The sequence below is a fragment of the Helicoverpa zea genome, chromosome 25 (assembly GCF_022581195.2).
Source record: "Helicoverpa zea isolate HzStark_Cry1AcR chromosome 25, ilHelZeax1.1, whole genome shotgun sequence".
NCBI lineage: Eukaryota > Metazoa > Arthropoda > Insecta > Lepidoptera > Noctuidae > Helicoverpa > Helicoverpa zea.
The window spans coordinates 8,678,294-8,696,368 of record NC_061476.1 but is presented as its reverse complement, the minus strand read 5'-3'; the positions used below and the strand labels follow the sequence as shown (position 1 = coordinate 8,696,368).

At 36.1% G+C, this 18,075-nt stretch overlaps 1 protein-coding gene across 2 annotated transcripts; it reads left to right on the top strand.

Annotated features, from left to right (window-relative positions):
• The first annotated feature begins 11,661 nt into the window (after window positions 1-11,661).
• LOC124642799 (facilitated trehalose transporter Tret1-like) lies at window positions 11,662-17,733 on the top strand. 2 transcript variants are annotated; one of them, XM_047181454.1, is made up of 4 exons: window positions 11,662-11,775; window positions 13,516-13,620; window positions 14,338-14,473; window positions 16,286-17,733. In XM_047181454.1, the coding sequence occupies exons 2-4, from the start codon at window positions 13,597-13,599 to the stop codon at window positions 17,641-17,643; spliced, it is 1,518 nt and encodes a 505-aa protein (XP_047037410.1). In that variant the 5' UTR covers window positions 11,662-11,775; window positions 13,516-13,596; the 3' UTR covers window positions 17,644-17,733. The 2 variants fall into 2 exon arrangements, with proteins under 2 accessions (XP_047037410.1, XP_047037411.1); XM_047181455.1 differs by having other exon boundaries at window positions 11,772-11,788.
• Window positions 17,734-18,075: the final 342 nt, after the last annotated feature.

Sequence of the window (18,075 nt, the reverse complement as noted above, 5' to 3'; positions counted from 1 at the left end):
GGTGGGTTCTGATTAGTCTGAAAAGTAATGTTTGAGGGATTCAGTTGCATGTTTGTTGGAGGCAATCTTTTCATGTGTTTGTTTGTGAAAATTCTTTTAATTATGTATGGGTGTAGTCTTGTTTGGTAGACTTATTTCATATTTAACTAAGTAGAATACAGCTTATCTGATTACATAGATTAAGTAGTTGATTCGATTTGTAAAACCCGTGTTTTAGCCTCGCAATGATAATTTAATAATTACAAAAAAAAACATTAATGAAAAGAGATACCATAATAAGTTGTGTGTAAATTAATAAATAAACAAAAGGTGGAATTTTTAGAATAGGTAACTTTATTTGCGAATTTATAACTTGCGCTTATATAATATTGCTATAGATCCAATAGAGCTTCACAAAGGATTTTCCTCTGGAATCTTTTCTTCCTTTGGAATGGGCAACTAGAATCAACCTTATTTATATTTTTGAAAGTTATACTAATGCTTTTAAATAAAATAAATTATTTGATTTCTTAAACGTGGAGATACAGAAATAAGGAACTGGGATTTACTCGTTTCATCCGCATGCATGGTTAAGTTCATTCAGAAAGTGAATGAAACTGCTAGAAACTGGTAGGTATGAAATAAACTTCCCAATTGAAGCAACTGTTTTTATGGCAAGTCACTACATTCGATTATTATCAGTCTCAGACTAATTAATCATTCGGTAATTGCAATTTTAAATCTTATTATGATTTTCATTATCTTGTATGTATATTGGAAAAGTTTTGAGAACATATGTTTCAGTTTTTCACGCAAATTACTGAAGTAGTATTCATATATCGAGACTTATCTAAAATGAAGCTGCTATTTTCGGGAAATACGAGACTAAGTACCTCATGAAACTATAGTATATAAATCGATTGATCATGAGGTTTAACAACACTTGGTGCGGTCGGTCCGTGGATGGGTGGCCATCTTGTCAAATCATTACGAGTTCTTCCGTGTTTCGGAAGGCAAAATAAATTGTGGATCCCGGCTGTCATTTGAACAACTATGGTAGTCGTTACGGGTTGTCAGAAGCCAGAAAACTTGACAATTCGCCGAGACCAATTTAGAAAAATTACGTCATTATCAATGCAAGCAATTTCCTACAAATTATAGTAATTTGGCGTTTGGCACAGAGGTCGTCAAACTATTTCAGGTCAGACATTACTGTACGATATACATAAATACATGCATATGTAAGTAATATTTATTCTGGATTTACGTATGTCAATATTAATTCAAAACACACCTACGATACCGCGACTCTGAAATCCGAGTTTTAGGAGATGCCTGCCAATTGGAAATATGACGTACATTGTGATGTATTTTTATGAAAATCAATTACTTAAACATCTGATACAATCGTTTTTAGTACTAAGTACAATGCAGAAGAATCTCATGTTATCCTGCGTATTATATCAGAAAAGTTCCGGGTACATGTAATGGATGATTGTATGTCATCTACTACTCACGGGATACTGATGAATTTTGACATATAGATGCACCGTATTATGGATTTTTGGACTACTTTGGTTACAAAATTGTTTTTCCGATATCTTCCCTACAATTCTAAAGAAAACTCAGACCATGTGACGAGCTTAGTCTACATAAACAACAAAGAGGAAACATATTTTTGTTTGGTTGTTTGTACCCAAAAGGCTTCAAAACTGCGGAACCGATTTGAAAATTCTTTCTCTGTTGGAAAGCTGCAGTATTCCCGAATAACACAGGCTATATTTTATCCGGGATCGAGAAGTTCTCACGGCACACGGGTGAAACCGCGGGAAAACTACTGGTTACGTATAAAATAATTATGAAACGTATATTGCATATCACGTGCAATTAAAAGCATGTCGGAAATATTTAGCACGTGCTCGATTTGTGCTCAAATTAGACATCGTACAAATACTTTATGAATGACACGTGTGTCGTACGAGACGGCTGAATGATTACTAGGTAAGTACATTAATATCATGGCCACGGTTAGATATACGGCGATTAGATTCCCGAAAATTTTCCCAAATAATGTAGTTATATGTCATAATCCGTCTAGCCTTTTCCCATCTATGTTGGGGTCGGCTTCAAGTTTACCCGATGCAGCTGAGTACCAGTGTTTTACAAGGAGCGACTGCCTCTCTGACTTCCTCTACCCAGTTACCCGGGCAACCCGGTACCCCTTGGTAAGTTTAGTGGTGGTTTACTGGCTTCTGTCTAATCGTAACAACTGCCAAAGATATTCAATGACAGCCGGGACTTACAGTCATTGATGTCTAAGATATACTTAGAAAGTACATACTAAGAAAAGTTGCATTGGTACTTGCCTGACCTGGAATCGAACCCACACACTCATACTTGAGAGGTTGGTTCTTTACCCATTAGGCCACCACGACTTCTTTACTGCTCATACTTAAGGTTAATCGATTACCCTACAATTACCGAGACTAACTTAAATTATTGTTTTTTGTGCAACCAAGATATAGTAAGATAAAGCATCTCATAATGACCAGGTATATTATAAGTAGCATTTGTCTAATCAGCACGATTAGATATAAAGCAACACGCAAATGTTCAAGGTTTTTGATTTCTTATTGATATGCGTCTATACCTCAATTTGATTAGGCGTTTTACTAAAGGTAAACAATCTTCATAGGACTTTCAACACAAGTACATAACAAAATAAACTTCTACATATTGACGTAGATTCTTAGATTCTTTCCGTCTTACCACAAAAACTTTTAAACGTCAGTTTATGACTTGTCTAAAAAAATGTCAAATTATGACGTTGACATATGGTTTATTTTGCAGCCAAAATTTTATTAGACAAGTGTAAAACAGGGTTTAAAGTATTTGTAGTAAGGCCCTTTAGGTTTTAAAACAAAGTCTAATAGGTACCTATTTTTTTTCTTTACTTAAAGTCCTAAAGATAATGGAATACCTACCTAAAGTCGCCTTATATATATAATAGAAAACGATCACTTTCCCGCCATTTAAGAAACTGCTTTTTTTACACAATTTGATGAATAGATTACACCCGACTTGGTTATAACTTCATTATTAGCTTATTCAGTTAAAATATAATAATTAGGAAACGAGACCCGCATAAAAATATTTGCTTTGAACTGTATTTGGTTAACATACGACAGATTGTTTTTATTTCTCGACTCTTTCCCGCCAAAACTACTTGCATACCTACTAAAGGAATTTGGATAAAACTGTGCATACTTATAGGTTAAAACCTGCCTCAAGGACCACCACATAATTACCTGAAATCTCACATTACATTACTATAAACCCTTAACCATTACCACAGACTACAATATCACTCAAAAGTCACCACACTTGACATTGAAAACCCTGACATTGACCAAAGTTTACACGCACATAACTCCGAAACCACTGCACCAATCACGATGAAATTTACATAATGTAGTAGATAATATTGTCACGAGTATTTTTGTATTTTTTTACTATCACGCTGTCATGCTTGAGGGCTGAGCAGTGACTGGAAACGTAACAGCATCAAACAAAAAGACGTATAAATAGAAATCTTATGGCACGATGCCATTTGAGTGTTTTCAAACGGAATGAAGATAGCTTTGGTTCAGTTGGAGTGTTTACAAAGTATGTTATAGTCCTGCGATACGGTTCGTAAACATTGGTTCGTGTGTCATTGGAAATCTATAAACTTTTGAGTCATTTCTCTTACATATGTTACCGTAAGCTTACAAACATCGTTAGATTACAATCTATCTCGAGAGATTGTAAACTGTCGAATTATTGTGAACCGTAACATCTGATTGCAATTTAACGCATTATTTTTCGCTATATTATAATCTTTCGATGAGAAATTGTCAAATTGTCAACTGTCCGAAAGCTCTCTCTGATTGGTCAGTCTTTTTGTAAGATCGACCAATCACGACCAGCCGTTCTGTTCCCGTAGAGTTAGGAATGAAATAGAGGTGTCAGTTAAATAAAATAAATGCTCTTCAAAAATTCTTCAAGTATTAAATTTATATAAAAATCACTCTTATAAAAATACAGTTAGGTATTTTGTCTTCAAATACAAACTAATATTTTTTTAAAATAAAATAAAAGGGGTGCTAATTAAACAGGCTTCTTTTTAATATGATTATTCGTACTGACTACTTTTTAACTCGTACCTACTGAGTTTTTTGTTCAAAATATAACACATCCCATATTAATTGACCCAGCATGGAAGTAAGCATGCAACATGCAGCAAGCATGACTTCTGTCACGGCGCCGGCGCTGCGGGGCTCCGGCGGTCCCATGCGAGCTTATCGTCGCAACTACCTGCGCCTCAGCTCGCAGGCCGCCTCGCCCCTCCGGGCCTACGCGGTTTTGAATTGCACTCTAGGGGTAGGGCAGACAAGACTACGTGGAGTCGGTTTTGCAGCGATTCGTTTTCGTCACTAACTTCAATTTTTAATACAATGTTTTTAATTGAAGGTTATAAATGGCAATATGCTAAATGTGTTAGAAGATGTGTTACACACACACAGATGTGTTACAAATTAAATTCTACTATCAAAAAAAAAAAAACGAGATCAACGTTTTTCTTGGCTCGTTTTTGGAAAAATGAGGCCGAGTTAGTAATTTAGATGACAATGTATAAATAAGAAGGACAAGTTACAATAATTGATGATCTTTTATTGAAGCTTTCTAGTAGTTGGCGTTATAAAAAAGACGAATTAGTTTATTAGAGGCTATGTCATTTCCCCGTTGCTTAGTTATAAAATTAGAAGTTTAATCATGTGTCCAATAAATAATTTTGTGGCTACACTTATTATTTCCCAAATAAAAGCCTCTTATGTAAAAGGGTAATTTTGGCCTCAGACAATTTAAATTGGACAATTATAAAAAAAAAGTTAAAAAAAAACAATTACTTTGTCTTGTAACACAAATTAAAATTGATAAGTAAATAATGTTGCAGAGTCTTAAAAATTAAGTACAATTTTTTTATAAGAAATTAAACCGTCACTTATTTTTGCACGTCAAAGAGCTGTGACACCGGGAGTTGCAAAGAACATTGGCTTTTTTGACGTTCTACCAATCAGCGCGCAAGATGCATTCCGTTCTACGCCAGTTGACAATTCGACCGCTCTACATTGATAGATTATAATATAGCGAAAAATAATACGTTAAATTGCAATCAGATGTTACGGTTCACAATAATTCGACAGTTTACAATCTCTCGAGATAGATTGTAATCTAACGATGTTTGTAATCTTACGGTGACATTATATATCAGTATGAAGAGTGCGCACATAATAATGATCAGTTATTTCGCCGGTATCAGACCGACTGAAAACTTTGATTGGAATCAAGATTTTCTTTTAAAAAAATTGCCAACCAACTGGTCAACCGATGGCCGACTGTTTAGTTTTCAGTGTGCAGGTACTCTAAATAACTTTTTTACAATGTTACCCAGTTTTGAATATTACATGAACCGTTCATTTTAATAAGCCCACTGACCTCGTATTTTCCGGTAGTTAACCTTTTTAAAGATCAGACTAGCTGTCAGACTTTTAGATGGAAATCAGACAGTCATTAAGGGATTAACGGTTGCTTTAGATCTGTCTAGTTACGGAAATAATGATTCTAATCAATGTCTTGTAATTCTAACATCAAAAATAGGGTACAAACTTCTGTACAATAATAATAGTAACTAATAAAGTAGGTATTATAACAAATGCGAAAGTAACATTTTTTTATCTATCACGCTTTCACGCCAAAATTACTGAACTAAAGTACCGAAAACAAATAATTATAGATAAGTTAATAGTCTTTGTGGAGCTTGGAAAAGGACATATTATATCGCTCACCTAGCAGTATAATGACACATCTACTTTTTTCTTATTTTACAGAAATGAGGGTCAAAGATTTTGCAAACGTTTGAAACGAGGTTATGACTTCATTTTATATTTTATCTTAGATTTTATGGTTTTAACAACTTACGCCGTGCCGTTTTACCACTTTATAAATTATACACTTTTAAACACTTAGACCGTAAAAACCCAATTTCGCTTTTTTTGTAAATGTGCCATTATACTGCTAGGTGAGCGATATTTTCCTGCGTTTCCGTACTTATAAAACAACCCAGTTGCTTTAACCCGCACCCACTGTCACACCTTTGTTGACCATATGACAAGTACTTATGAAGGTTACTATACCCCTACGCTTTTTCTTCATATTGTCACTTAATAGGATTAATTTCACAATAGCGTAGAAAAAACATAGTTATTATAAAGCAGCTCTTTCGCGCCTGATTATATAGAGCAATATGTACCTCTCAACGATATTACAAGATTCAACGAATAAAAAACAACGAAACGAAAACTCACTAGTAATTAAAAATCTCAATTTCATGGGGGTTTTCAATAAAAACTAATGGTTTCGCTGTTTCACAGCGTCCTGAGAGAACTATTTCTTGACTCTCACAAATAGTGTAGCTTTTCATTGATAAAAGAATTTTCAGAAAAGGTTCAGCAAAACTTGTGATTACCTCTCACTCACAAACACACAAACTTCACCTCTTTATAACAGTTTTGAAAGTTAGATAATGACAAACAGAAAAATATAAATATGACTGAATGTTCACTACAGAAAAACACTGAAACAATATGTTACGTGTGTACTTCACGACGTACGTTCACTAACTACCTTCCCGGGAACTGAACCGGCGACCTCTGACATTGTTTACTACAATATAGGTATATTGTAGTAAACAATACTTAGGTAATGGATTACCACAAGAACGTTATAATGTTATTATTAAAAAAGGTTATTAAATGGCCCTGTTGAATGTGTCTTGGGAGTTATGAACTATAATAGTACCTAAACGTTAATGAGTTTTTATACAGTACCTACTAGTTTTTTTTCCGTGGTTCAACTCGCGTCAAGGACATTGCTTCCCCACACCATTTCCAACTTAAACTCAAAATATTTATTTGCATACATATACATACATTATTTCTTAAGCTCTAGATTTATTGAAATTGATTCAGTAATTTTGACGTTGAAGGGCTTTTGCATTGATATCTAATATTTTTTAGGATTATATTATATCTCCAGCCGTAGTTTAGAATTAACACACTAATATACAAACCTGTTTAACAATTTTCTGTGAAAAGTTTACACGCAGTCATTCAAAACAACTTTTGCATTAATTATTAAGTAGGAGTACAATTTATGTTCATCAAATTATTTATCTATATTTGGATATTAAAGAAAACCAATCGTGCTGGAGTTATGAAATACTCCTAGACTTATTTTATCATTCTTGCCATAGGTACTTACTGTTTGAAAAAGTCTCTTTGTACAAATTGCGTGACCTTAAAAAGTTCACGAGGCTGCATAGGCTTAAATGCGTTTTCCTTTGTTTTGCTTAGTTGAAAAATACTACGCTACTAGCTAATTGGATGACACTTATTATCCTCTGAGCAATGAGTGGTGTCCTGGATGTAAACTGAAACGGTGAGGACCTGCTAGTGTTACACAGGCCCGCCGTAAGCGGGCGTGCAGCGCGTGCACAGCACGCGGGCGGCACGTCCTAGGGGGCGGCAAATCTAACGAGTTATCACGTAATATTAAAAAAATACAATATCTTTTTACTAATGATTTGATTTCAATATTTCCGAACACAGCAATAGCGCTAAGAATATTACTTACACTGCCGGTTTCAGTTAGGTACAACATCTGTTGAAAGGACATTTTCAAAATTAAAGATTCTTAAAAACGATTTAAAATCAACCAGTGGCGTAGCGTGGGGCAAATGCTATTTAGGGGGCGGCAAAATTAAACCAATAAAATTTCGGAAAAAGCCGCCCTAGCTTTGGTCGTCTCCTATCAATTTTGACTGTTTCATCCCTTTGCATCCCCAAATAAATTCGCGCTCGCGGCTCCATTTCAGATATCGCATTTTATCTTTGTTTAATTGTTGAGGCATTCAATTCCGAATAAACATTTTTCGTGCACGTCCGTTATGGCTTTTTATGATATGTTTACTTCATGAAAACTCTAAGGAAAAAATCGCGCTCGCTTCGCTCGCAGCTTTTGCATTTCACTTCTGTGCATATCTTACTTTTTGACTTTGCTTTGTTAATTTACAGTGATTTTTATTTGTTTTGTGTCCTTTAAAAATAAAAATTTCGCGCTCGCTCCGCTCGCGCTTCCTTACATATGGAATGTGTCTTATGATTTTTCAACGGGAAACCCACCAAATAACGTATTTTACTGACTTTAAACATTGTTATAGATATTTAAGTGCGTTAGTTTAAGTTAATCACAATCTTTCAATACATAGGGGCCACTTGGGTAATGATTGCACTGCATTGATGCCCTAAGCAATTGCTTAGTTTGCTTATGGGCTAACCCAGGACTGCTTAGGGCTTAGGTTACTCTGAACATTTCAAGTAAATAAAAAGTTATGTGTAATGTATGTTATGTATTGCAATAGTTATTTATCCAAAAGTAGGTGGGTTTTCTGCAATCAGAGCGGTTCATGTACATATTTTTTTCTGTTGGACAAATAAGATGGATATGAATGGGCAGGGGGTCCGGACCCCCTGGATCCGCCCCCCCCCCCTTATATATTTCTTGACAAAACGTATGTAGTCGTAGGGCGGCATAATCAGTTTTGCACGCGGGCGAACAAACAGCTAGCGGCGGGCCTGGTGTTACATAAAAAACTTATATTTTACTAACTAAAATTCAAAATACAATCTTCTTTCTCCTGCCCTGTTCCCAAATTTTACTTGGGGTCGGCGCAATATGTCATTTTCTTCCATTTTCCCCTGTCACTCGTCATACTGACAATCACTCCCTTCCTATTCATATCATCTTTCAGGCAATCCATCCATCTTTTCTTAGATCTTCCTCTTCCTCTCCATCCATCTACATTCATACTTAGCACACACTTTGTTGCATGCATTTTGCCCTTCAGTTTGAGGGGCATCCGCGGGTCACAGATAGCGCTAGTTACCTGTCGCCACTTCATCCATCCAGTATTGATCCGATGCGTAACGTCCCTGTTCACCTCACCGTCACTTTGGACGAGTGAACCAAGGTACCGGAAGTCGGAGCAAACTGGTAGGGGCATGCCGGCTAGAGTTATGGTCATGGGTCCTGAAATACCACCAAAATCACAATGAAGGTATTCGGTTTTGCTCCTGCTAACCTTTAAACCTACTGTCTCCAGTCTCAGCCGCCATGCCTCCAATCTACTCTGGACCTCTGGCCCACTCTCCCCCACCAGAACAATGTCATCGGCGAAAAGCATACACCAAGGGGCCTCCTCCTGTATATCTGCCGTTAGCGCGTCCATTACCAGCAGGAAGAGGTACGGGCTGAGAGCCGACCCCTGATGTAAGCCAACACCTACACTGAAGCTGGCGGTAGTGCCCGCTGCGGACCGGACTTGTCTGCCGTACATCGCTCGAATCAACTGCACATACTTCCTTGGTATACCTTTCTCCTCAAGGGCCCACCACAAAACGTCACGAGGCACCCGGTCATATGCCTTCTCGAGGACAACGAACACCATATGCAAGTTTTTGTGTGCAAAAATTCAAAATACAATATACCTACAATATACCAATATAATAACTGGTTCATGAATTTTGAATATATAAATAATATCAAATAAAACTACAATCTAAAATTCAAATTCAAAATCAAAAAACCTATCAATCAACTTTCATTTTAATTTAAACCATGTTTTTTGATTTCTATCTAGGTTATGTTATGTAAACTTCCTCACGAAATGCGAAAGAAACTAAATACTTACGACTGTCTGTATGACGTGGTTTGCCTGAGAAAAGATATAGGCTATTATTTATCCCGGTGCGGGGAGGAGTTCCTTGGGGATGGGTAGAACCGCGTCGCAGTGAACAACTAGTATTTTCTCTAATTAAAGAAAAACGAAACAAAAACCATTTATTTATTGAGTTAAGTAGGTACTAGCGGTTTTCCAGCGGTTCCACCCGCGTCCCGTAGGCTACTAGACGCACCGGGAACTCATGTTACTCAGGAAGAGTGTATAGCTTATAGCTTTCCACGGTGAACAATTTTTCACTACTGACCGAGAATGTATTAACTCTGGTAACATCATCATCACACAACTATCGGCCGAAAAGTTTGCAGTGTACTGTGGTTTTGGTGTACTCAAAAAAAAACCTTTTGTTTTCAATACATTTATGTATTTTTTTGAAGACAAGATGTCTTGCCAAATGAGAGAATGTGTATTTATTTAAAAGAAGTTACAACTCATAACTCACAGAGGTTTAGCGTCTCTGATCTAGGCTTGAACTATGGTATTCAAATCTGACTGGACTTAAATATTACGGTGGGAGTCCATAAAGTATAATGTAGTATCGCTATAAAGGTTTATCACGATTAGTCGAGCATTTTTGATGGATCGACACTGTATACAAACGAAATTCGCCAGTTTTAAGTTTTTTTTGTTAGTATTTTAATTTTTAAAGATAAGTCGTTTAAGTTTGTATAGAGGTATATAGTGTGTACTTATTTGTTTATGATTTGAAGATTAAAAGTGAGTTGTTGTGTTCATTGGAGTGAATTTAGGAAGTCAATGGATTGAATACTTAGTGTTGAGTTCGATTCCAGACACGTAAGTAAAAATGGCTCTTTTTAAGTGATTTTTTTCGTGTGTACATATTATAATAGTAGTGCATATAATGAAATATTACTTACAAATATTTAATCTTTATATGCTAACAATTTTGTGATAATATAATATGTATGTTAGTCTTTAAGATTAAATATCTATGGACCAATGCAGCCTGAAAATAAAGGTATTTTGTTTTGATTTGATATACGTCAGAGTAAGAGCCAATCTATTTTACACTGTTATTTTGTAAATTATAGATCTAAGCCCTCCCTTCTAGGTTTCTTTCCTTATTTATTAACTCAAAACAAGAGATTATGATTAATTAGACGATACAACGATTTTTTGCAACTCTAGTTTAACAATACAATGTAATATAACAATGGATTGCGATTCAATAAAGGGTCAGCGCAAGGTGGTCATTAGTGCAGTGGGTATTTATGACTTTGTTTGCGCTAACTGATCCCTTGTTTTGTTGCTTTCATCTTCATAAAAATACCAGATTACGGAATAAATTAACAATAGGACCATTCAAGTGAGTAATTTTGAATCAATTAAGTTATTCCATTCCCGGATATGCAGATGAAGTGAATATATTATAACAGTGACTTTGTTATAAACGAAGAACTATACTAACTTACTTCATTCTATAAATATTCTTAGAGAGCAATTTTTTGAATAAAAAGTGAAAGTTTTTTGAATACGAATTTTGAGGTTGAGATGTCGGCAAAACCGATTTCACATAAGATACCTATCTATGTCGCGTATAGTACTAGCCGTTTTCCCGTGGTTTTACCCCCGTCCCGTGGGAGCTACTGCCCGCACCGGGATAAAATATAGCTGATGTTACTCGCAGATAATATATGTAGCTTTCTAATGGTGAAAGAATATTTAAAATCGGTCCAGTAGTTTTTGAATTTATCCATTACAACCAAACACACAAACAAAGTTTTCCTCTTTATAATATTATAAAGTATAGATATCGCTTTGTGGGTTTTAGAAACTTTCTCAATTCAGCCCGTGGTCTGGAAGTTGGTGATTGACACTCCCGTGCATCAGAGGACATAAACGGAAATCCCATATTGATTGCCCTGCTGTCTATATATGTATGTTCTTGAGGTGATCTTTTTTACGTATACTAAAACTTATAATTGGTTGCCTCGATTGAACCTCTAGAACAAATTCCTCGAAGTCAATGAAGGAGCCCATGGTACAAAGAAAGCAACAAAAAAAATGTTTTTTTTCAAGCAGAGATAAAGTTAGGAGTATCGAATGTTTTGATCAGTTGACAGTTGTCAGTTTTCAAGGGAGAATTTCAGTTGTTTGTAATGACTGACTTTTATATGGTGTTCTAATTTTCGCACATTTTTATTCTATTTACTTTGTTTGAAAAAATCATTTTTTTTATTCTTTGTGTTATTCGACATATATTCACCAGTATATTAACGCATTTCATTTAATGTGATTGTGAACGACACACCCGATATACATAATTATAGTTCGGCCATTCAGAGAATGCGTTCCTGACACGTCGCGATTGAACTGACGACGTAACTTTGCAATGGCGTTGCAGTTACGATAAAAATATTTTTGCTGGTTGTTTACCGTTTTAACAATTGAGGAGCATTAAAACAACATTATTATATCAATAATCAATGAATGTAGTTACGTCGTCAGTTCAATCGCGACGTGTCAGGAACGCATTCTCTGAATGGCCGAACTTTAAATAACTTACATCAATTATTTTATATGAAAAAGTGTAAGCCTAAATTGTTATTGTGTTTGATTACCTATCCTACTAATATCCTACTTCCTACTAATATTATAAATGTGAAACTTTGTGAGAATGTATGGATGTATGTTTGTTATTCTTTCACACAAAAAACGGCTGAACCTATTAGGATGAAATTTAGTATGTAGATAGGTGATACCCTGGATTAACACATAGGCTACCTTTTATCAACACACCACGCGGGCGAAGCTGCGAGCAGAAGCTAGTAATCAACAAACTGCTTTTATTTTAACACTTACACTTTTTGTGATATGAGGTCGAGAAGTTAAGTGGCCCATTCGTAGAAACCTTTCCCTATCAAATTAATTAATAACACAGATAATTACGAGGTTATTAATACATAAAGATAAATGAACCATCCTTCATTCAAGTAAAATAAAACAAACAATAAAACTTGTTATTTTTCTATAAAAACTAGCTGTTTTCCCGGGGTTTCACCCGCGTCCCGGGGGAAATATAATGTAAACATATACAGCCTACGATACTCGGAGTAAGAAGTGGTGGCCTAGTGGGTAAAGAAACAACCTCTCGAGTATGAGTGTGTCGGTTCGCTTCCGGGCTAGGCAAGTACCAATGCAACTTTTCTAAGTTTGTATGTACTTGCTAAGTATATTTTGACAACAATGACTGTGTTTTGGAGCGCACGTTAAACTCTAGGTCCCTGATATCGTTGAACATCTTTGGCAGTCATTACAGGTAGTCAGAATCAAGTAAGTCTAACAACCAGTCTTACCAAAGGGGTATTGGGTTACCCGGGTAACTGGGTTGAGGGGGTCAGATAGGCAGTCGCTCCTTGTAAAGCACTGGTACTCAGCTACATCCGGTTAGACTGGAAGCCGACCCCAACATAGTTGGGAAATGTTACTCGGAGACTTTTCAACAGCGAAAGAACTTTTCAAATCGGTTTAGTTGTTTCGGAGCCTTTTGGGTACAGATAAACAAACAACTTTTTTATATCTATTAGTAAGAATAAGTTTAACTCACCTTTTCAGAAAGTGATTTGTGTCTGAAGTTGTTAAATAAATATAATATATATTGTGTTGTTGTCGCACAGTTGACGCAAGTGCTGCGCAAGAGTTGACAGTGAGAGGTTCCCAGTTCCCAGTGGTCAGCATGACGGATATCTAGACAAAAAATGTCGACGCCATTATTAAGACAGGTATGCTATTTTATTAATTTATTTTCAAATAATGAAGTAATTACAGATCAACCTCAATTTTAATGATTCTAAACTACATTTGCACTTTTTACTTATATTTACTTTGCAATATTTTTTATTAAATGAACTTGTATAAAATTTTTATTCAACCTTATTTCGTTAAAGTGTGTAATAATAAACATTTTATTTGTAAATACAATTACGAGAACAAAATAACCTGCCTAGCCTTTTTTGTTTGGGTCGGGTTCCAGTCTCACCAGTGTTTCACAAGGAGCGACTGCCTATCTGATCTCCTCAACCTAATTACCTAGGCAACCTGATACCCCTTGGTGAGACTGGTAGTACGATTTCCCGTAAAGACTGCCAAAGCCAGGACCGACCAATTTAACAGCCTTCTGAAAAACAGTCAAAATTGAAGTTTAAAAAACTGTCAGCCTGTTGGGCACGCAATTTTTTGATGCCTTTTAGTTTTAGGTTTATTTATTGAATAGTTTTTAAATAAAATGTATATATGAGTAAAAAAATAATAAAATGATCGAGATACATAAAAAAAGAAAAGTTTAAAATTAAACCGTTGTACTTACCACAAAAACTTTTAAACGTCTTTTGAACACTTGTCTAAAAAAAATTAGATTATGGCGTTGAAATAAAGTACGTTTTACAGAGCCACACTTTTTTCAGACAAGTATTCAACAGGTGAAAATGTTTATTTTCCAGTCATGGACGATGTCAGCGGTGCTGATCAACATGTTCGGCCAGGGTCTGGTGCTGAGCTTCCCGTCCAGCCTGCTGCCGGCTCTCCAACACCCTGACTCCTCCATCAGGGTCGATCTGGACACAGCCTCGTGGCTAGGTGAGGATCTGATCAACTACATAGGTGGCTTTACTCTATACTCGAGTTCGCGAAATAAGAGAATTAGGGCTGATTGTTCAATCATCCCTACTGTTAACAGTAACAGTTCAATCATCAGTTAACTTCTATCTGAGGAATAAACATGGCGGTTTGACATATTTTCTATACAAAATCTGTCAAAATTTAAGACTTATTCTTCAGATAAAAGATATCTGGTAATTGAAAAATCAGCCCTAAGAAAAATAAGAACAAATACTCTATTCTTTTTCTAGGGCATAGTTTACTATTTTGAGTTAAAAGGTTCTCATGTATGGGCATGTAATGAGGAGAGATGATAAGCGCGTATAAATAAAATTGGGAACAGGGCAGGAGGAAGAAAAGCTTACTATTTTGAGTAGGTACGACTGCAAACTTTTAGTCGGCCGATAGTATGTTTGTCGTCATTACTCGTGAAGACCCAGTTCTTTATTTCGCTGAAAAATGTAATTATTAAGAACCTTGAACTTTTGTATGTTATTTCAGTTTATTTAACTGAATTACTAATTTAACTACCATTCAAATAGAACATGACGTATTTACACACACAATTTCGAAAAACAATTGCTGTAAGAAAAATGTTCACATGGTAGACAAAAATCGTAGTCGTGGTGGCCTAGTGGGTAAAGGACCAACCTCTCAATTATGAGGGCGCGGGTTCGATCCCAGGTCAGGCAAGTACCAATGCAACTTTTCTAAGTTTGTATGTACTTTCTAAGTACCTATATCTTAGACACCGTTGACTGTGTTTCGGATGGCACGTTAAACTGTAGGTCCCGGCTGTCATTGAACATCCTTGGCAGTCGTTACGGGTAGTCAGAAGCCAGTAAGTCTGACACCAGTCTAACCAAGGGGTATCGGGTTGCCCGGGTAACTGGGTTGAGGAGGTCAGATAGGCAGTCGCTTCTTGTAAAGCACTGGTACTCAGCTGAATCCGGTTAGACTGGAAGCCGACCCCAACATGATTGGGAAAAGGCTCGGAGGATGATGGTAGACAAAAATTCCCAGGCTGAGAAATAGCACTGTTAACAATTGTTTCATTACAAGAATTACTGAAACATGTCATTAACAGTAAAATAGTAACTGTTACAGCCTTTTATCACCCCACTGCTGGGCACAGGCCTCCTCTCATATTGAGCACTAAACACCACGCTTGCTCAATGCGGGTTGGTGATTTAAGACCATATAGTCCAGATTTACAGAGTAAAATAAAATAATAATAATTCATTTAAGAGATTAGATAGACATTTATTTCCTTTAGGTAACAATACAACGAAAAAAACCAACACGTGTTTGATACACAGGAAGCAATCATGAGACTAATGATGTGCTTATAGAAATGAATTGTTAATAGTCACGGTAAAACGGTTGATCCACTTTTACACGCTTTTATGAAAGATACATTAATTTATGAGATCAATTGTAATTAATACTTAACTTTCTTACGCTAGAAACGAACATAAGACAATACATAATAATTTCAAATTTTATTATTTGTCACTGACGTGTTTTTAGTCTTTTATTATTATTTTTTACTTTAGTTAACTGTATTTTTAAGCTTTTATTTGTATTCATTTTAATTTTTCATTGAAGTTCTACGATTTGTATAATTGGCTTTTAAAGCCGTGTAAGTCGAATAAATAAATAAATAAGTTGAATGAACTAAAAGACACGAATGCTGATAAGCCTCGCACTTTTTATAGTTACAATCTTCATAAAATATCATAGCAATCAAATACGTACCCCCGCTTACTTATTAAATGTGTTTTTCTTCAGGGTCCATCGCGGGCATCGCTGGAATCCCAGGATTCCTTACATCCTCATTTCTCATGGACCTCTACGGAAGGAAACTGACTCACTTCCTGGTGATCTTGCCCGCTGTGGTGGGCTGGCTCATGATCCACTTCGCCAATAACGTCACATGTCTCATGATTGGCAGATTCCTATGTGGACTATCTGGTTCAGCCACCGTCTCCTTGGGAGCCATAGTTATGGGAGAATATACCAGCCCTAAATACAGAGGGGTGTTTCTTTACTTGAAAAATGCTGCAGTTTGCTTGGGGGCTTTGTTCATGCATATTGTAACCGGATTTCTACATTGGAGGACTATAGCATTAGTAGCTGTAATGCCATTCCTAATAGCCTTATTTATCGTGTATACATGGCCCGAGAGCCCCGCATGGCTGGTCAAGAAACAGCAGTACGATAAGAGTGAGAAAGCCTTCTACTGGCTTCGAGGAAAAACTGAAGAATCATGCAGAGAAATAAAAGACACCATCAGAGCTCAAAAGGAACGACTATCAAAACCGAAACTGCATCAAACTTACGTTGAGAAAACGATGAACTTCTTCAAGAAATTCACTCAGAAGGACTTTGTCAAACCGTTCATAATTATCATGCTCGCCTGTTTAGTTCTCGAAATGAGTTTGAGGCATGTTTTCCCGGCGTATCTGCTCCATATTATGTCTAAAATTACCGGAGAGACTTCACAATCATTCTACTACACCCTGGGCTCAGATATCATCATCACGGGGAGTGCAGTGTTCGCATCAGCTCTAGTGAAGATGGTGAACAGACGAACACTTCTATTCTCCACCGGCTTCGCTGCTTTTGGAGTACTGATGGCAGTTTCCACGTACCTCTTCTTAGAAGACAAGGCCATTATTCCCGGAGACCGGCAATGGATACCATTATCAATGCTGGTGTTTTACTTCATGTTTGCAAACTTGGGTTGTGCACCAATACCCATAGCTTTAGTTGGAGAAGTTTTTCCTCTATCTCACAGAGGAACAGGACTAGCCTTATCAGGAGTCTGGATAGCAATATGCTTGATGGCAGGACTGCAATCAACCCCACATTTGATAGACAGCATCAAAGTATACGGTTTCTTTGCCGTGTATGGCATAATTATGGGATTCTCGCTTTTTATGCTGTACTTTATTCTGCCAGAAACCAAGGATAGGACTCTGCAGGAAATTGAGAATTATTTCAACTATGGAAGGTTTCAGAATGTTGATGATGAGGAGGCGAATACCAAGATGATAGAATATGGACAAACAGAAGAACCAGTGGATTTCAATCGTAGTGAATGTATCACTACACCAAAGATAACTAATATGAAGTTTGTCAATTAATAAGTAAATAACTTTCATTCAAAAAATAATTGTATGCATGATGACTGAGGGTTGTTTATTTAAAAATATAAATTAAGTGTATTGTTGTTATTTATTATTTTAAAAATAAATACTTTCAGTGCTTTTAAACAGAAGTGGTTATTATGTTACTCTTTTTGCAAAGAACAGTAAATAAGACACGTTTGGGAGACACAAAAATGAAAGGGTATAATTTAGGCGATCACCAAATATATTTTTAAGACTCTAAGCTGAGGCACCAAATAAAATAAACAACTCCAAAAAAAATAAATTGACTTTATTAAAAGGGCACTAAAGTATATAATATTATGATCCAAAAAAAATAAAATAACATCAGAAAAATCGCAAATCTCGCACAAATATTATTTTTGGTTCCCAAAATGGATTAATGGTCACCAAATTCTATCCAACTAA